Consider the following 21,508-nt stretch of genomic DNA (forward strand, 5'->3'; position numbering starts at 1 on the left):
GCATACCTGGCAGACAGGAACTCCACCCAGGAGAAATTTAGGCGGGAGAGCTGGGCTTCGAGTCACACTGAGGTCTGTATTTCTCCCACCAAGCCCTTCTGTCTTCTTCCCCTGCATCTAGGCCTCAGCAACTCTCCTGTACAAGTGTTTCCCCTAATAAACACTTTGTACCTTAAATGTCTATTTGTTAGAAAACTCCAACTAATATAGTTCCCCGTGCAGAACTGTCCATAGCTCCATCTGCTCAACCAAGAATTGGGTAAACCAATTGTGTGTGTGTGTGTGTGTGTGTCATGCATGTCAAGGATAAGAAACTGCGTATTTGCCTCCCATGGAGACAGTGTTAAAGCTAATACTGTTAGTCCAGGTATAGTGCCTGCCTGTGTCTCCTTCTCGAATGGGTTAGCACCTAGAGGAAGAATGTCCAAGCTTCCCCGAACTCTGACAAATCACTAGGTGGATGTGTCCCTTATAGATATGTTTTTAAATTGTTTATTGGGGAGGATGAGTAGGCATAAAAGAGTGAGGTATTATTCCTCTTGTACGGGCTAACGGGACTTCCTGTAGTTATTTTCTGTGCAGTTGGTACAGTGCTGATTAAACAGCTAATATGTCACCCCCACGAAATTATAAAGTAACTCGATGAGGATGTATCTGTTGCAAATCCCTGAGAGATAATGTTTCCGTAGGTCCAGGCAGAGAGCCGTAAGCCTGGTTTCCGTTCTTCACACAAACACATCCATCACTTACAAGTGCTGATACACAAAAGGTCATTAAAACTGTAAAACACCCACTTGAAGAACCAGGTATTCCAGACTGTTCTTTGCTGGGCTTTCGGGAAGGGATTTTTAACAAGGCTATAAAGGGTTGCTTCTTCTTCTTTAATATGTGTAGCAGTGAAATGAAAAATGCTTCAGCACTGAGAAATGCTCCTAAGGTTGGAGGTGGGTAGATCTTAAAGAAGCGCAAAGAGAAAAATGTTTCCAGATCCTTCTGCTAAGTTCCTAGGTAAGTCGTCTCCACTGCTGGCACATTTAACACAAACAGCCAATATCTATGCTTATGTGTCTGGGGTGGATTTATAAGGTGAACTTACACAGACTAATAAAGGAATATTTAATGCTAGGCATCTTCCTTACATTATTAAGACCTCAATGGACTAGTTTTTTTTTTCATTTTTTATTAAGATAAGGCTTGACATTTGATTTAGTGAGGTGGCATATAATGGAAATTGTCATGATTAAGAATGTGATAGTATGATATTATTCAGGATGCATTTTTATATTGAAGTTCTACCACCTTTAAAAACATAATGGAAATCATATTCCTCTACTTCTGTGAATTTATTATAAGAATTACAGTAAACTAGAGCATGAATAAAGAGGCTTCTATGATGGAGGAAGGTCATTGGTTAAATAAAAAGAAACTGCTTGGCCCTCATTGGTTAGAAGATAGGTGGGAGGAGTAAACAGAACAGAACACTGGGAGGAAGAGGAAGTGAGCTCAGACTCCACAGCTCTCCTCTCGGGAGCAGACGCCTCAGAGAGATGCCATGCTCCCAGCTCCCAGGCAGACGCATGCAATGAAGCTCCGACCCAGGATGGACATAGGCTAGAATCTTCCCGGTAAGCGCACCTAGGGGCGCTACACAGATGATTAGAAATGTGCTAAATTAATATGTGAGAATTAGCCTAGAAGAGGCTAGATAGAAATGGGTCAAGCAGTGATTAAATGAATACAGTTTGTGTGTTGTTATTTCGGGCATAAGCTAGCCAGGCAGCCGGGGTGCTGGGGACACAGCCCCGCCGCCCTTATTACTACACTTCCACTTGAATCATGAAGGATATCTCAAGCCAGCAGATAGCTAGAGGCTATTGATTCTTCCATACAGCCAAAGAGAGTATGAGGGAAACCTTACCAACCCCAGCAACATCCCCCACTTTGGTGAGAGTTCTGTGAAGGGAAGTGTCTGCCTTGAAGATCACAGAGGAGTTGCCAAATGCTGCAGCATGGAGAAGCCTTTCCAGGCTACCCCATCCCTGCCATTCTTTACTACCAGATACCCTCCTGAGTTTTTCCCAAGGCTCTTACTAACTCTATAGAGCTTGACTTACTCATTCAAGTTCAAAACTAAAAACTCACTGCTATCAGCAAACACTACTAGCTGTTCTAAGTGCATGTGCTAAATTATTTAATTCTCACACCAACCCTACACATTTGCTTTTATCCCTACCTCACCATTGAGACTGAGGTATGGAAAATAGAACATTGCTCAAAGCCTCAGAACTCGTAAGTGATGAGACTAGAATTAAATAATATGTTTGGATCTTGGGAAGAGACAAGATAAAAAGGAAATATTGAAAAGAAAGTCCCAATGTGTAACATAATGAGGATAATGATATTTAAGTTAAAGAGTGAATGGGAGACTTAAAAATAGCTCACCAGAACCGTCGGATTACTTCAAACAAGCAACTGCTTTTCTTGTGCAAAAGTATTTGGATAGAAGACCCATGGGACCCCGTGCATGCTTATGTCTACCAAGCCAAGTATAGAAGGTGCAATCCATGTTTGTAGGCAAGGCAAAGGGCTGGTCAGAAGCCACAGGTACACAAGAGACAGCCAGCGGTCACAGACCTTATCAGAAAGCCAATGACTTCGGGTCTGTTTTTGATGGGATGCAACCCTTTGTGCATTTCTTAGAGGATGTCAAGATCCAAATACCTTCTGAGTTTACCTGGGGTTCTACTGGCTAGGATGGAGGTGAGCTGTTCTGGTTGCTGATGGTGTGCTACAAATCACACATTCTACTATAATTCTGTTAGCATGGAGCTCAGCAACAAATCTTCAGTCTCTGATGGTGAGCAATTCTTAGTTTGCAAATACAGATTACACTAATAAATGTGGATATGGGAGGAATTGTGAATTCACATTCAAGTTCCTCACTCGTTATAATGCCACTGAAGGCAGCTGGGGCCTCAAGCCAACCCACAGAAATCCTATTTAATGCACCTTGTAGCTACGACAAAATACCCAAATACCCTTGTGACGTTTCTCTGGGAAAATTATTCAGAGGCCCAAGTCAGAATTTGAGCCATGATGTCACTTCTTCCGTCAAACCCCACAAGCCCTAAAAGTCCTTGCTTGTATTGGATAAGGAACAGCCTTAGCTCTCTGCTCTACCCGTTGAACCCCAAGATCGAGGAGTGGCACAATGCATAGACCACCTCTACAGTCTCAGGATCTCTGTGAATATCTCCTTCTCTCTACCCTGGGAGGAATATCAACCGGCCATTTGAACACATGAGTGCTTAGAAAGCATACTTTTACAAACCAAATGATATAGGCCCTTGGTAGTTTTATACAATGTGTCCAAACCATCAAAATAGGGACAAAAACAGACTGATAGACAAGTGCTTCCCTAGTGTCCTAACTGAGAGGCTCGTGTTGTGCAGGGAAGAACCCAATGCTGCCCGCTCCACTGATGGAAGAGAAGACCTGAGCCCAGCACAGCTGTGGTATCAGCCAGTTTCACGGAGAAAAGGACCAAGCTACTTTCTGACTATTTGTTGTCATAGTGACAGAGAGCTTAAAAGGAAGGTGAGGAAGAAAAAATGTCCAATAGCAAATTAATGGAGGCGAGGGCAGAGTGCCATGGCCATCCCTTTAAACTCCCCATGCCTCTCTCTCTTAAAAGCAGAACAGGAGCTCTGGAGTCTTTCATTAACATTGGATAACCGGGAAGATTTCTAAAGAACTGCGTATTCAGTTTATACTGTGTCCATTCTTTCACTCATTCATTCCTGACAGCAACCCTCTGAGGGATGGAGGAGACCCTGTTCGACTAACCCAAGCTCATGCACTTGACCCAAGTCCCAGACAGAATTAGTAGCTGAAATTTCAAAATTTGGTAATTTTATTCAAATACTCCCCCTTCTTATTCAAAAAAAAAAATCTCTTGATCAGAGGCTAAAGCCGAGGAGGTAAGATCATGATCAGGAAAATGCATATCATTTTAGGAAAGTTTGAGGCAGTGGGCCAGATATAAAAGCCATAAAAATCCTTACCCTTTAAAATGCCCTGATTTTTGTACTAATGAAATTATCTAAACCTTTAATCCCACCTCCCTCAGGAGGGTACTTGTTTCTGCTTGCTGCATTTGTTCATTTTCGTCTCTATTGCATGATATCTGAATTGGGCTGGGAGTAGAGAACAGGGAAATTCAAGGAGGGAGACTAGACAGACTCCCTTGGAAAGCCTTCCTTTCAAAGGAAGATCAAGATGACTGAACTTGAAAGTAACTTAATGTGCTTTCTTACTGGGCTCTCATTGAGGTTAATCTCCCCTCAGAAGCCACACCACACACAGCCTGCTCCGTTTAATCATAGACCCTAAGTAAAAACTTACCAAGCAAGAGACTAGCGCTAACCCCGAAGCACCTGTGTACAAAATCAGTCAGCAACTGAAGTCAAGCTTGGCATCTTCAAACAACTTTGTCAGACACTTAACACTGGCTGAAATGGAAAGAAGGCCCAGAATGTCCCTGCTAACTGAGAAACCTCGCCTCTGGGAAGACTCTGGAAGAACCAGGCCTTGCTTATCTCTGTTAGCTATCTTCCTCACCTCCTCTGCTTCAGGAGTGCACTCTTTCCTTCTGGGAGGCTGACCAGCTCCTGGTCGGAAGGCTCCCATTGGAATATTGATATTTGCCTAAAAGAGAAAATGGGAAATTTAGCTTAAGAATAGGAAGAAATTGCAGTGACATTCTAAGACAGCAATCATCGTGAGGAAAACGCTTCTGAAAAGTACATCCTCAGTGCTTTTTATCTAAGGAAAATTGCTGTAACAACAGCACAAAAATATGCAACAGAAAATGTCCCTTCCATTTATTCCACCTTCCTGTATTCATCCTTGTATCTCTGCAGTGATTTTATAATTCCTTACTGGATGGAAGAATTTTTGAAGACAGTCTGTTCTGGCCGTTGCCCTCCTGTGGCCCATATTATTTTTCCCCTTTCGGTGATGAGGAATTCGCACATAATGATAGCAAAGTGGCAAAGAGCATCCACAGAAGCGATACCACATTTAGTCCTTCATCAGTTTCCTTTCTATGTACAGTGATGAGGATGCTTTCACATTTCCTGAGGCTCTACCTCCTTCCTGTAGCATCCTAGCACTGTTCTGGTAGCACCTCAGGCCTCTGAGTGGACATTCTTCTAGCTTCTCCCCAACACTATCATGTGTGGGACAGTAAAGAACAGAGCTATAAAATCAATTTCCTTTTTTTAATAAAAATTAATTATTATCCTTTATTCAAATAAAACACTAATTTCCTTCAGTAGCAAGCATAAAATACCTTCTTGTAAACATGAACTACTTCAAACACTAAAATATGTAAGAATATATTGACACACTAATTTGAACTTGAGAAGATAGTATGTAAATTTAAATTTTACCCATGTTTCTCCAGACATCAAAAGGTGAAAAGATTTAACACATACCAAAAATGTCTTCAAACAGTGGTATCACTCAAATAAAACATGTTTTAAACAGTTTTAAAAACTAGAATGCACTTTTCCACTGCAGATAAAATGTTGCTTTAGAAGTAAGATATATGGGCTTTAAAAGGTTAAATTTCATGTTGATATGAGTGAAAACGATGTCGAAGCAAAAGAAGCAAAATGTGTTTGCTGACTTTTGACACAGTGGATGATTTGGGTACCACCCCAAATGAAATGAAGAAGAACATTTGGAGGACCTGGTATATGCTCTCTCGCCAGGGTAATGATTAACCTATAGTAGAGGAAATAGCCAGTGTCATTGCTCACATGATGTGGCCTCCAAGGAGAGCGGGTTTGCAAACTCTCCCTCGTGCTAGAATAATGCTTATCCCACAGAAAGGAAACAAATTGCAAAGTGTTAGTGGCAAATAGCAAGAACGGTACATCATTTTGATTCCAAGAAGTATTTTTTATCATCATGTATCATAAGAGAGACACATAAGATGGAGTGAAAGATGGATCTCATGGCCTAGAAAATATGGAGCAAATGTTTATCAATCTCAAGAGATCATAATTTTACTCTGTGGCCCAGGCTGGCCTCAAACTCCTACACTCAAGTGATCCTTCAGCTTCGGCTTCTCCAATAATTGGAATTTCAGGAAGGCATCATCTCTCCAGGTCACCTCACAATTTCAATTGGCACAATTCCTTTGTTTCTTGGGAGGACATAAATTGATGCTAATCACTAGGGGTGTGTCTCAGCGATAGAGTGCCCACTTAGGACGCCTGAGACTCTCAATTAGATCCAGCACCACAAAGAGGCAAAACTGAATAAAATTCAGGAACAGTATTTCACCTTTGACAGTATTTAGGTTGAATGACATACATCAGGCTTGAAATAAGACCAAAACAATGTGAACAGACTCGGAGAAGATGATCTGTATTGGACCAACAGACTACTTTCTCCACTACAATTTGGATGAAAGAAGAAAAGGGTCAAGTCAGTAACTATTTGAGAGAAGATTAATAAATTAAAATTTCAGTTATAGCCATGTGTGGTGGCACAGGCCTGAAATGCTAGCACTTGGTGGCTGAGTCCAAAGGATTGTGAGTTTGGAACCATCCTGGGCTACAAAAGAAAGACCCTCAACTCCCCTATCCTGAAAAAGAAGTTTATTTAGAGTGCCCCATTCAACCCACTTATTATGAATCTGTAGAAGATATCTTCCTGGTAGTTAAAATCCTGTTTCTGGAAGATTTGGCTTTTAAGTCACTTGATCAATCTCTGTAATCAAATGTAGTTTTCAGAAAGGAGACATGCAAAGGTGATGTTATGGGGTGACATCATTTTCTTATTTGAAGATTAATTCTAGAACCTCTTGTAGCCCTTCCATAGGTGGTTTCGAAGAGTGAAGCAGAGCTGGTAGTTGCTATAGATTCTTTCTAATTGTAAAAGAGACAGCTGTCCTGCGCCTCGGTATCCACATTTGTAGTAGAAATGATGGGCTCCTTCATGATTTTTAACCATAGAACCCTTCCTTCAAGTAAAACAATGCAGGGATATCTAAAATACGAGATAGTATTCATCAAAGAAGCTTCTCTTTGCCACAGACAGAGGCCATTACAGAAAAGCACAAGTAGTCAAAACGCAGAGGACAACTGATCATAGGGTGTCCAGTTCTTACGGATACATCTACAATACGACGCCTGCACCTAAGGCTCAGACATCACAAAGGAGAGTGAAGAAAGTTTGTAAAAATCAAAGGACCAGGAAATCTGCTGTTAGGTTGTATCTCCTAGAAATGGCAGGGGAGCTTCGTGCAGGATACCTCAGCAATATGGCTGCCTAAAGAAAACCTAAACAAGGACAACACCAATAGCCATGCTAACACTGAAGGAAATCTCAGAGTCCCAGCCCTAGACAAAGAACTACAGGCAAGTAAGGAATCTCAGACTTGGGGAAATAGTCTTCCCTAAGAATGAGCTCCCTAGTTGGTTATGTGATATCAAGTGCTCAGCCCTGAAATTATATATATATATATATATATATATATATATATATACAAGTAACACTAAACTGGACTCAACCAGCTATATTTATATATTTATAGATATGCAACAACAGCAATTAAAGAACAAACGCCATGGATTTGAGGGGAATCAAAGGTTGAAGAGAGGAGAGGAAAGGAGAGAAATTATGTAATTACATTTGAATTTCAAAAAATTAAAACACGCCGGGAAGTGGTGGCGCACGCCTTTAATCCCAGCACTCGGGAGGCAGAGGCAGGCGGATCTCTGTGAGTTCGAGGCCAGCCTGATCTACAAGAGCTAGTTCCAGGACAGGAACCAAAAGCTACGGAGAAACCCTGTCTCAAAAAATCAAAAAAAAAATTAAAACACATATTACCTAATGAAAAGTTAAATGCAAAAGAGGCAGACAAGGAGGGTTCATAACCTTTTCTTCACAACACTCAGCGTTGTGGAGTTAAGATCATCAGCTTTTATTTTGAAATACCATTGCATTGATGCTGTATGGCTAAATGGATAAAATTCAAAAGAAAGAACTGGTGCATCTTTGATAAATATAATAATTTTTTGAATTATGGAACATAGACAGTGCATTGAAGACGATAAAACTGGTCTTTCTTTAAGAAATAAATGTTCAAGTGGCCAGAGAAGGTATAATAGGATTTAATAAAAGCTGATATTCTTATTTTTTAAAAAAAGATCATCATCTTTGTTTGACTGATAAACAGATTAAACCTCAAAGAGTTTAGAGTTTATGATCAAGGTCACATAAACAGTACAACAAACAAAGGCCAGATTGCCAAAGCAAACTCTTTGAGTTAACCTTTCTGCTGTACCAATCTAGTCTCCCAAGAGTTCTTTTCCCTTGGCTAACGTTAGCTCTAACCAGCTCTAAAATCGCAGGCGTACTCTGAGAGTGACCTTTGAAAAGGAGAACACAAAAGGCATACTTCTAGAATAGATGCCAAACCCAAAGCTGCCTTGAAAAATGAGCCATTAACTCAGTGGCATGACACTTTTTCTTCTTGAAGGCATCACTCAAGAAATCAGGAACCTAAATGGGTTTTGAGAACAGCAAATATTGATGGGAACGAAAGCAGCCTGTAACCATGTTGAGCGTCCAGTCACCCCTGTGCATCAATAGGGGAGTGTAAGAGGAGTGCTTTGTCAACTGTGCCATGCACTACACTAGTAATAAGATAATTAGAGAGGCTTCATTATTATAATTGTAGGGCAGTGATATCTGAGTGACAAATTATAGGCTACATTAGAGCCAGAGGAAAAAAATCCTTATAACTTGAATTTGGTGGGAAAATGTAGACCTATAGATCATTCTTTTATTTGTCATCCAGAAAATTGGGTTACATTCTTGCCTTTTCACTGCCCTGCTCTATGTCTAAATATAAATAAAATACCTTTTCAATCACTCAGTACTTCCATCTGCAAACTAGGTGTGGTGTTTGCTCTTCAAATTGTGTATAATGCAAGCTAAACTTTTTTGAACTTTTTATTTTTTTCAACATAATATTTTTATTGATTCTTTGGGGATTTCACATCATATACCCCCATCATGTTTGCTTTCCAGTACGTCCCTGCTCATACCTCCTCCCACCCTTGTGACCTTCCCCCAGCATAAAAATGTGTAGGTTTTGTTAGATAAATACCCACTGGACCATGGTCAAACTCTCAGTGGCCTTTTCCTTAAATAGAACTGAGTTGTTCCTCTGCCACACACCGGCCAGAAGCCATCTATTGTGGAGGGCAACACTTAGCATCCTATCACAGTTTTTACGAGTTCTCTTCCATGGCTTCCTATTTCGGCTGCTACTATTTCCTTTGTTGGTGTGGGCAGGGAGGGGGAGGTTCGGGTAGAGGAAGGGATCATCACGGAAGTCATCCATGTCCTTATTTCTCCTCTGAGCATCTGCACTCATCGATATCATTGTCAAATCATGAATCATGGTCTCCACACCGTTTCTGGTGTCAGCACAGATCACAAACAGGGCTCATGGTTGCACCAGGACCACGGACCCAGACAAGGCCTCTAGATTCAGCCAGGGACCATGGGCAATCAATTTGCCTTCAAGCTGCAGCATAGATCATGGACATCTGGTTGGCTTTCGGTGATAACACAGGCCAAGAGTATCAACACAGACCCCAGATGCAGTAGGACCATGGACCCCTGGTCTTACTGTGGCCAGGTCTGTATTGATTTATGTGACCATGCTACCACCAAAGCTCACACAGACGTCTGTGATCTGTACTACAGTCTGAAGCCATGTTGATATTCGTGGGCAACGCTACCATGGGGAGGGAGAGCACACTGATGTGGATGACCTGTGCTGCCACCTGGGCCACAGTGATGTCAAAACCCATGCTGCCACAGTAAACTATAGTTTCTGTTTTTTGTTTCTTGAGACAGGGTTTACTCTGTGTAGCCCTGACTGTTCTGCAACTCACAATGTAGACAAGGCTAGCCTTGAACTCAGAGATCCACTTGGCCCTGCATCCCGAGTGCTGGAATTAAAGGCATGCACCACCACCACCTGGCTAGCTATAGTTTTTTTTTTTATAATAGAACAAACAGACACAGAAAAGGCTTGACATGAATAAACCAAAATGAATATTAAGGTGTGAATTTATGTACAATCTCTATAAGTCCAAAGGAAGAGGGTCCTTGGGATTTTTGTTTCCTTTTGCAATGCGACTCTTTTTTCTTTTATGTTTGTTTCTTTCTTTGTTTTGTTTTTTGAAACAGAGTTGTTCTTGTGTACTCCTGGCTGTGCTGGAACTTGCTCTGTTGACCAGGCTGGCCTCAAACTCAGAGATTCCCTGCCTCTGCCCCCCGAGAGCTGGGACTAAAGGTGTGGGCCACCACCTCCAAGCTTGCTACTCTTATTCCTTGTTCCTTTCTGAAGTTTATGCATATCACATATCTTGAAATATGCCCCTGATGCAGTAGACCTGGGTCATCACCTTCCCAAGCCATACATAATTGGTTACATTCTACAAATTGGGAATGGAAAAAAATCTAACAGGTCATTCTGGCTAGAGCAGGATACTGTTTCCTGATATAAGACCTATCTGATGTGAATTTAATACTGCCCTTGATCTCACCAGGTGAAGAAAAGTAGAAAGAATTCCCTGTAAGTTAACTCCACCACTCCCTTAATTATTTGTATTGTTCTCCTTCCTTGGCTCTAGGCTTTGAGCCAGGAGGATTCTGGAAACAATATTCCCCCCTGAGTCATGACTTACAGTGGGTTGACATCTTCTTTCCCCAATGGGTTAGATCTTGATAGCTGCTGCTCACAGGATTCTGGCAATTTCTTCTAAACCTCATTCCGCGGCCACTGATCTATCCACCCCTCCTTTCTCGTCCCCCACTCACTAGCTCGTTTACAGAAACTACTGTGATTTATCTGAACATTGTGTGTTTTGCAAGGACTCCCACACTTACTGATTCTATCTTTCGCTTTCAAATGGCCCAGCACGTCCTGCCAGTATCAGTGGCCTCCTGCGTGCCATTCTCCAGCGGCAGACAGGAAATCCTGTCGGTTTAGATATTTCAGAATTTCTTTCGGCTCTGTCCTGTTCTCGGGCTTTGGCCTTCTCTCCATGAAGTACAACATGGCACTGTGAGGTTTATGGCATCTTTGCTGAAGAGGTGCAGAAAGAAGTGTGCTTTTAGACTAGAAAATGAGATAATTTTTTTTTTTGCTATATTAGCCTAAACTAAGAGGAGAGAAGACACCCACCTCTACCAACTAGAAGACAGCTGATAGGCTTTAAAATAAAATTCTACAGCTGTAGAATGCAGAAAGGCCTAGGGACTTTTGAAATGTGGAATTGATTCAAAACACCAAACTTTCCCACTCAACAGTTTCGAGAAACTCCCACACAGCCGCTCCTCTTCACCCATGCTGTTTCATTCTGCAAGGTCTCCACCCAAACACTCTGTTCTCAACATTTCTTGTTCTCTTCAGTAATTTCCTGAGTGACTCAACGGTAATCTCGTCAGCCATGGTAAAGCAGCTTTCAAGAATGTCCCGTACAGCTCTGAAGACAGTGTGCAGAAGTGCTCGGGGAAGCGGGCTGTGTTTCTGGAGCACTCGTAAATTCAAAACATGACATCTTGTAGTCAGGCTATGACTACTTGCCTCATGTTACAATGTTGGAGCCTTCATCAAAGCATCAGAGAGCATTGGCTGGAGAAACACCAAACCCACTTGAGAGTTAGACTGCACTTTAAAGAAACCAGCATTGGAAATCATAAACCGTGCGTTTGAGTGGTTTATGTGAGAAAGAAACAGTATATCTATGAGCAAAGAAGAGGGCTTGCCTCAAGAGTAAAACAAACATCAAATGAAAGTCAACTTCTTGTTTTAAACTTAAGAAAATATGAAGGAAAGTATGTGTCCTTGTTAAGATTTTGAGCTTAATCAATGATTAGCTGACCAGCCATGCAGGTTGGTAGTCTGCTCCTTTGTAGTAAGGACTGCCATACACTTGGAATCCTTTTCTTAAACTGGAAATCCAACCCAGGAAAAACAATCTACAAGGCCTGTCTATACACAGCCTTTGCTTTGACAGAAGCTGCTTTCTGCTTCCATGGAGCCTTAATGCCCTAGGCTATAGAGAGTAAGAGAGCTGTGATAACGGGTGGGTAAAATAAAGAAGTACTAAAATGTATGGTGTGGAAATATTCCATTCTGCATGTGGAATGCATAACAAGGGAACCTTTCCCATAATAAGGTACCACACGTCCCTAACAAGGCAGGGCTCAGACAATCATTCCTTTGAATGTGTGATAAAGGGCTTAGATTTAGGATCACATGAAGCTTGATTAAGTCAGTTAAGCCAGAGGCATTACAGTGGCCATACTTGCTTATATTTCAAGACCACATTCATCATGGAATTATTTTGCTTTGTGCTTTTCACTTCAAACCAACTTGCTTTTAATATGATTGTAAGTGGCTATCAACATCTTCATTCCAAAGACAGCATTTATGAATGTGAGTTGAATTCTTTAGAGAAAAACATAAGTCATCCATAAAAAAGTATTACATCTCAGGTGACCTTGGCACTTGTGGTTTTATCCTTGAAACGATCCACAGTCATTCATCTCTATATAAAGGGTGGAGAAAATTAGCAATAAGACCATAGGACACTGAATCTTAGGATCACAGTGAATGCCTGAGTCATGTGAATCAGCCCTAGGTAATCCCTAGGGACATCAGTTAATTTTTCCAATCCTAACTGGTGATGGATGAAAGTTACACTGCACTGCAGCGGGTACACAGCTGTTGAATCGCTGTAACTAATGTTGTCATACAAAAGCTAAGCCCTAAAAGCTATTCACAAGAGATTCACGGGCTATTAGAGACTGGCTGGGCTCTTAAAGGTCATTTCGCACAACATCTTCTAGTTACAAACCATGAGGACCATTACAATCAACAATGGGATTGTCAAATTGCAATCCACAGGACAAATGCAATCCCCCACTTCAATTTTAAACAAGGATCAGGAAGCAGGCACATTCATACGCTTAGGGCCCTGTAACTGCTTCAGGGAATAAGAGCAGACATGACAGTTGAAGCCGACCAAATAGTTCAAAACCTAATATATTTTACTGTCTATCTGGTCCCTTCTAGAAAATGTTTTGCCAACATCTAATAGAGAACTTTACAAATGCCTTGAAGAGTTCTCAGTAGTCTTGGGAAAATTCAACTGGCTTCTTCAAAATGTTTTGATGCCATTAGCTGAGACTTAATGCAATGGGGGATAGTTCAACGGTCATCTTCAGCAAACATGAAAGATATGTTTGACATGAACGATAACCTACCTTCTATAAGGATAAACTGAAGTCTAACCTCCCTGTTACTCTGGCACATTGGGGGAAACAGGTGTGTGTACGAGAAATCAGGGATTTGTCATAAACTGTCTAGCTTATTCATTGTAACAGACCTGTTATGTAGTAGTACTTGTTCCTATTTCCATGGGAAAGTAAACTAAGGACAATTAAAGTCACAGAGGTTTGTTAACTACTTGACTCTATATTTTCTGCCCTACACTTAAAATTGCCTCCTATGAGAAGCAGTTCACAGTGGCTCCGGTCAGTCAGCCCAGATGAAATAGAGATCTCAATCTAAGCTATTAGAAATTTACACTGTAAATCACTGTTCTGCAAGACTGCTCAGGGAAAAGTTGAAAATGCTTGGAGAGCTCTATCTTCATGAGAAGAATTAGATGCTGTTAAGAAGTAATAAACTCTGAAAAAGTTTCCCAAACAGTTATGAAAACTCCTTTTATTGTTTGGTTGGTTGTTTTGGTTTGGTTTTTCGAGAAAGGACTTCTCTGTGTAGCCCTGGCTGCCCTGAATTTCACTCTGTAGACCAGGCTAGTCTCAAACTCAGAGATCTGCCTGCCTCTGCCTCCAGAATACTGGGATTAAAGGCGTGCGCCACCACCGCCCAGCCAGTTATGGAAACCCTTAATCAAATTATCAATATCCCATGAAACTTAGGGTATCCTATGGCATACACTTTGGTAATTGATAAAAATAGTGATGATGATGACTGATCGTAATAGCCATTTATTAAGCAATACTATCATTCTAGGCTAGCATCTACGTGGATTAAATTCATTTCATACTTGCAGAAACACTGTAAATCATGTCCTGCAACTCACTCCATTAACAGATAAACCAAAAGATGAAAGACAAAGAGGATGAACTATTTGCCTAAAGTCATGTAGTTAGTAAGTACTGCAGGCTAGGAGCTTATCAAGTATAGTGGTGAGGTATCAACCAATTGTTGTGCACCCTCCTCCTGGCACATGCTATGCCCCTTGAAAATGGCACTTGAATAGATTGGAGATGAGTATAATAAAAAAGAGTTACACTAGACGGGCTGCTCTTTCAGAAGACTCAGGTTCCATTCCCAGTACTCACATGGTGGGTGTGAGTCCCTCTTCCGGGTTCTGTGGGCACTGGGCACCAGGTACATATTGTGCCCATACATACACCCAGGCAAAGCATCCACACACATAAAAAGAATGTAATTTTTAAAGAATTTGAAGTGACTGAAGCGTATTGATTAGACCATCTAAGAGCATCCAATGATACTTACACAATCGGAGTGTTTTCTCATCCGTTTTTGTGTTTGCGCCAGAGAAGATCACAATGCAATATTCCTACTATGAACCATTTTGTATTGTGTCACCACTTTCATATTTGGTTTTTATGTGCCGGTTTAAGGTTAATGTGAAGATGATAGAAAAATATCAGATAGTGCGACACTATTTAGCCACAACAAAAAAAATCTTTCATCTGAAAGTGCATTAAAATAGGTCTTTCAGTGAAATACCGAATATATGGAAAGAGACAACATCACAGCCATAAGGAACCACTGATTGCCCTTGTTGGTAAAGTGGATGGATTTTCCTTAATGCAACATAATAAAAGCCATAGAAAAGGGTCAATAGGAGCTTTTTAAATGTTTCAGACCTTAAAATACATCAAGGTCAAATTTAGTAAATAAAATGCTAATGAATTTTCAGCAGAGACTGGTGTGAGCCAGAGGGCACTAAGGAAGAAAAATCAATACACTTTCAGATTTAAAAGGAAGGGATGAGAAGGCAGCTTGATAGTGTTTTGAAAAATAAAAAGGGAAATTTTGTGTAGCTCTTCAAGAGCTTGGAGTGCAGTGATCAAAACTCTGATACCAACTACCGTTGCGATCAGAAATAGAATAGTGGCTGTTCCAAATGATAACTTACTGTGGTGTTTTTAGGGTCTTGTTTGTTAATTCCTAAACAAAACTACTATTAGCTCCATTTCACAGGCTGGAAATGGAGGTCCAGAGGGGTAAAAAAAGCAGAAAGTCCTTGTCCGTGTTTCTGCAGCAGCACAAGATGGATTCAGGACTGCAGGCTGTTTCAGAGTCCGTGCTACAATTTGAATATCATGTAAAAGAGAAGATTCAAAGGCTCAAGGTTCACAGGTCCAGGCAACAAAGCGATGCCCACTGGCATTGTCAGCATACATGAAAAACTCACTAGACAGAGCTACCAAAATGTTGGATGTCAACAAGTGGAAGGCAATCCTTGCCACCGGCGCTGGCTCCTCCTTGAGCTTGCTCAGTGACAGGTTTCCAGACACTGGTATACATCCTGCCACTCAAGAACTCCATCAGTTTAGGGGGATGCATTAGGCATGACCAGTGATGGTCTGTCTCTCCAGTACCCTTCACTGCTGTATACTAGGATTTCTTAAACCTTCAACAACCTGTTCTCAGCCTGGCCAAACGTTCACTGCCACGTCAAAGCTCAGTCAGCCTTTCCTGATTATGTTTATGCTGTGTTTTGTGCATTGGAATTACAATACTCAGGAGCCATCGCAGGCCTGGTAGCATTCAGCAAAGTCCAGGAAGGGAAGAGAGGTTTCTTCAGAGGAGGCACAGCTAGATTCTGTGCTGACAAAAGGCAAATAGAATTTGATAGTAAAGTATTGTGCCCAGAGTCTCAGGGTAGGAGCTATTTGAGAGTCAAAACTCAGAACCCTCGAAAGAAATAGCAGATTAAGTCTTGAGTGAAAACAAATCCTGGAAGTTATTTTCATATTGTATCTACATTGCAAAATGCCTGCTTCTCTGTGTCCTCTTTGTGGATGGCACTTAAGTCAGTTTCAGCAACCCAAGAGTTTGTTCGAATGGCATGGGGAAAATGAATAACATAGGAACTTAAACTCACAAGGTTTTAGAAGAACACTTGGCTTTAAAAGGTTATTGTTTAAAGAAAGATTTGTTTTATTTTACTAGTACTGGGAATTGAATTCAGAGCCTTACGCATACTGTTTGTGTGCTCTACTACTGAGCTAAACCTCCTGCTCCCAAAGATGCATTTGAAACAAATGAGTCAAGCATACTGTGACCTATTGTTAGATCTGTAGATCAGTTGATTATAAAAGTGAAAATTGGATACTCTATTCTCTATCAATGAGCATATAAAAATACCATAAAGACAAGCATAATATATTTTAATTAACTTTTAATAGCTATATATCCTTATTTTAGTAGTATATTTAATACATGCATACCAGATATACTGGTCAGATCAGATTAAGTAGTGTTTTCTATGCCTTGTTATTTTGGAGCCTTCTGGGGTCTCTCTCTGGTTCTTCATAAAGGATAGAATAAGATATTGGGAAGCTAGTGCCTTTTGCAGATTACAATTCTCATTTATAAACTCAGATTGTCTTACAATTCAGAGCAATCAAAAGTAGCTCCGGCTCTTAGTTATGCCTTTTCAGTCTTAAAGCCCTTTGTCGATTCTGCCCCCTAAGTCTTATAAAGGGGGATTTTCCTTTTCTTCTTAAAGCTAATAATCAGTTAGAGATGAACAGTCGCAGTTGGTGTGACTTGTTAAGGAATCAGACCAGAAGCCACAAAGTTGATGGTAAAACATAAATATACCTACTTACCTGGATGGCTCTGACGTTGGAAACTGGCTGTTTCGACATATTCACAAGATCTTATCCCTAAAAAAAAAAAAAAAATAAGACACTGTTAGAGGTGGCAGCCTTCAGATTCAAGGTCTTGATAAATTAGAGTTTTAACTCATGATTCAGCTGAGCAGTTGCCCCTTTCACTGGCCATATATTCTTTCAGTCTCAGTTTCTGCAGTTACTTGGAGACTCTCCTTCGCAATGCCTCAGGGAGAGAGAACACTAGCGCACCTTGATAAATCATTCAGAAGGAGATACACTGAGACGCCTTGCCCCTGATGCAAACGATAGGTGAAGAGAAACTTGAAAGGCCCTATCATCTCTTTCCCTGCCCTCTTGACCTTCTGCCAAGAACAGCAAACCGAAGAGGTGGTGGGAATAAAACACCTTTGTTCGGCCTCAGAGGCTCTCGGCTTGAAACTGAACTTTTGATCTGTACTCACCGTTACCGGGGCAGCTACTCAGTTCCCCAGGAGCAGGTATTCTCAGTAGGCTACTCAAAGATGTCTCCACTTCCAAATGCCCTCTCTTGGCTATAGAAATGTCTCTTCTCCTGGAGACTCTGAAGAACTGAGTTGTTTAATCCTCACATGTATCCTTCCTAACATTCCCAGCAAGCCTAAAGCCTAGGTTCTAGAAATGAGAATGTTCTAGAACTGTCTTCTTTCAGTAGAACTATCTTAGAAGACAAGTAAAACTGACTACATATTGGACCTCACAAATGTAGAAGTGCTTTCTTCCCCCTCTTTCTTTCTTTCTTTCTTTCTTTCTTTCTTTTCTTTCTTTCTTCCTTTTTCTTTTTTCTAGATATGGTTTCTTTATGTAACAGCCCTAGCTATCCTGGAACTTGCTCTGTAGACCAGGCTGGCCTCAAACTCACAGAGATCCACCTGCCTCTGCCTCCCTAGTGCTAGGATTAAAGGTGTGTGCCACCACCACCCTACATTCCCCAACTTTCTTTAAACGTGTGAAACCTAACTTTGAGCACTGGAACCAAAGCCCATCTAGGGATGTGGGCTATGCTTTGCTGGAGCCAAAAGAACAAAGAATAACAGTGAACCCAGTTCTGGCCGGTTTTTTATAACTGTCATTAAACATCAACTAGACTAAGTAAAAAGTTAAAAACTCATTGAATTCAAAACATTCTCTGTTCCAAAGCTTAGGTGAATTAACTGAATCTGCTGGGAGCTATGTATATGTATGTGCTAACATGTGGCTGAATGAACACAAGGCACCTGAAGCTTGGACAATGTCATTCAATGTTTCTAGATGTATTTCTTCTTCCTTAAAATGGCCCTCCTTCACAGCTGCTGGGAATATTTGAGTGCCACAATGCCTCCAGCAAGGCTTCCTGAATGCTGAAGCATGGTGTGACTGTGTGTTGTTGCATTGTTGCCAATGGCCACAGCTGATGACTTCTGGGCGTTATGCTCATCTGCAGCCTTAAGTATAGAGAAGAAGCGAAGGATGCTCTTCAACAGAGAAATGAATGACCAGAGAACTTTGGCAAAAATGCAGGTGTTTTTATTTTAGATCTTAGCTTCCATGCTATGAAGATAAATAATTGTATTTTTATTTTTAAAATATCTACAATTATTGTATGTCAATATATAGTTTTGGGAGATATGATCAGGAAAACAACAGCACTTTTAAAGTTTCATCTAAATGTTTTGCTAGGATATAGGTATTTCTTCCACAATAAGGGTCCAGGAAAAACCGATTTAATAAAGTTAAAAATTAAGTAAGAATAACAGATTGAACAATCAAGGATCATTTTCTCTATGATGGGTTTTAAGTTGGCTGCTACCTTCTACTCAGCATCAAAGAGACCTGAAGAACATTCTAATTTGTCGTTCATTCTAGGGTCCACAGCTCAAACCCAAAATGATATGCTTAGAATAGCTTCATTTTTGATGTTTCCACTTGGCAAAGTTAAGAAAAATAATGCAAAAATAATTATTATTCTAAGACTTTAAGGGCCTGACCAGTGGTCACTATGTGTACAACACAATTAGACTTGAATTAACATATTTTTGAGACAAGGTTTTACTGTTGTAGCCTTGGCTGTTCTATAACTCACTCTGTCCACCAGGCTGGCCTCGAACTCACAGAGATCTGCCTGCCTCTGCCTCCCCAGTATGCCACCACCTGGCAACATTGCTTTGTTTTTTTTTGTTTAAGTTACTGTATAGTCATTTAAATCATGAGGATTAGGAGATGCCCTTATGTGATTACAGTATTAAGTTGGAACGCAAGGCAGTGAACAATGAGGGGTTTTACTTAGATTACATTGATTTTTGTCTGGGACTTATTTTTTTCACCGACAGTTTGCACTAACTACTGGATTGCAATATTTCCTGGGACACCCGGAGCCTAACAGACGCATGAACCTTGTCTCCCCTCTCCAGCTTTGGCATATTCTCATTTGTGTGTGCATCTCTTCTTAATATCTTTGTCCCTCTTTGGTAGAGACATCGCCAGAAAGTCAGTTCGCTTCTTGCTCTCATTTCTCACCATCAGGCTAGAGAATATTTGTATAAATCAGTTCAGCAGCAGCTGCTGCTGTCCTCATTATTTGCAGTGAAACCAGGGCAAAGCAGAGGGGGGAATAAAAATAGACAGTGTTCCCTGGCTGTTTCCCTGGTCGAGCATTCACCTCCGTCAGGATGCGGAGTGGAGTATACCTTCCCTCCACATCCACATGCTCCTTGCATGGATGGGAATGGCAAGCGATGCCCTCTAAACTCAGCCCATCACCACCCACTTCAGGGCCAGTGCTTCTTATCCAAACAGGTCCTCTTTACAACATGCACTTGCTATGTCTGTCTCCCGGATCTGGCTAAAAAATTTGAAACACTGCGAGTTTGACAAGGCATACATTGACTTTAATAAGCTGGTGAGGCTTGCCAACTGGACACAGGTAAGTTTCCCTGACAGTCTGTGGGAACTTTTAGTGATCTGTTTGCTGAGTCATGGATGCTAGACACCCCCCCCCTTTTGCTTTTGATTGGGCAACACCTAATATCTAGCTTCTAAATAAAACCCTTCAACTGTTTAAAACTGGTGAACATTAATATCACTAATTTCACAAGAAGAGATTAAGGGGAAAATCAATCGCTGTTTGGAAAGAAGAGCTGTGTGTGTTCTTTTGAAAGGTCAGGAAAATGAGTAAAGCTCTATCTCAAAGGGATTTATCTTCTATCCTGAAGCTAAAAATAATTCTCAAGGAGGGGGGAGAACGATGCTCTGACCACTTCACTATGCTGGGAGGGAATAGAGAGTCGGCAGTTCCATACCTTGGAATCTGGTGCCCACGGAGATAAGGACACTGAGTGCTGCCCTCTACCCTGCTGGGTACAGGAAAACAGGGACGAAAGCAAAGGTCTCAAAAGGATGATTCTGTCTACACAAGTTTGTTGTTGAGACCAAGCCCGGCATTTAAGGAAAAGAGGAAAGGATTCTAAACTTGCGCCGTCTAACTCTTTCACAGTGGTTTTCATTTGGCAAACAAACACACAAAAAGCTAACATTCCAGCTTTCCTCTGCCCACAGCTCTGATTAATTCTCAGAGCCTGTTAGCAGTCTGCAGCTGACTATAACACTACCCAGCAAAGCCTCAAGGTCACAGTTATCATATCTGGATTGTGGACGTTTTCTTAACATGTCTGTCAATGAAAACCCTTTTAGTTCAATACACACGCGCATGCACACACACACACACACAAACACACACACACATGTACACACACACATTTACTTTATAGAATCAGGGTGACCACCAGTGAGTGGGCAATTGACAAAGAAGCTACAGCCAGTACTTAGCAAACTACAAAGTTATGAGGGATTGAAGAAATTTCCTCTAGAAAGCTAAGAGCCAACGCTGGGTCCTTCTGCTTACCTGCTCTCTGGATTTGTTTACTGCCTAAGGACAGTCCCAGGCAGTCAGGTGCAAAAACACAAAGCTCTTTAGAGGGTAGAAGGGACTCCCAGTGTCGTCTGAGCTGCGATCTCAATTCCAGTGCTTTTCAGGTGGCTGGAATAGCTGGAGTGCTCTGTGTCTCTCCGGTCCTGAGAGCCGCTCCTGGCTTGGGGCTAGAGGGGAACTCGGTTTAAGGCTAAGTGTTAAAGAGAATTCCTGTCATAGCTCACAGTTGTTCTTCCTAAATATAGAGTTTGATACAAGCCATAGGCTGGCTGCCTCCGAAAGGCTTGTCCGTGTAGAAAGCAGGGCTCAGATATCAGCCTGGAGGTGGCTGTGTTATCTTACTGCCCTCCTAATCTTCCTGAGGAGGCTGGCTGCATTCTCTCACATTTTTTGAGGGGTGTAATGAACTTCAAAACGTAGAAGTCTATCTTTAGCTGTATCATCTAGAGGCCAGAAAATGAGAAAAGGTTCATTAAAAACCGGGGAAGCAGGGGTGCTGATATCAGACATTGCTTGAATCCAAGCTTGGTCGCTTGGGAGCTGTTAAAGTTA

The 21,508-nt window shown here is 41.3% G+C and overlaps 1 protein-coding gene across 1 annotated transcript in view; it reads right to left on the minus strand.

Annotated features, from left to right (window-relative positions):
• The window catches only part of LOC121441358 (small muscular protein-like), a 48,373-nt gene extending 27,076 nt beyond the window's left edge, over positions 1–21,297 (minus strand). Inside the window, exons 1-3 of the mRNA XM_041642485.1 lie at positions 20,930–21,297; positions 17,008–17,064; positions 4,621–4,707 (exon numbers count right to left, since the gene is read on the minus strand). Coding sequence (XP_041498419.1) covers positions 4,621–4,707; positions 17,008–17,046 — 126 coding nt within the window. The 5' untranslated portion in view covers positions 17,047–17,064; positions 20,930–21,297. The remainder of the gene's footprint in view (positions 1–4,620; positions 4,708–17,007; positions 17,065–20,929) is intronic.
• Positions 21,298–21,508: the final 211 nt, after the last annotated feature.

The sequence above is a fragment of the Microtus oregoni genome, unplaced genomic scaffold (assembly GCF_018167655.1).
Source record: "Microtus oregoni isolate MIOR12 unplaced genomic scaffold, Mior012 000074F_ref0000038, whole genome shotgun sequence".
Taxonomy (NCBI): Eukaryota; Metazoa; Chordata; class Mammalia; order Rodentia; family Cricetidae; genus Microtus; species Microtus oregoni.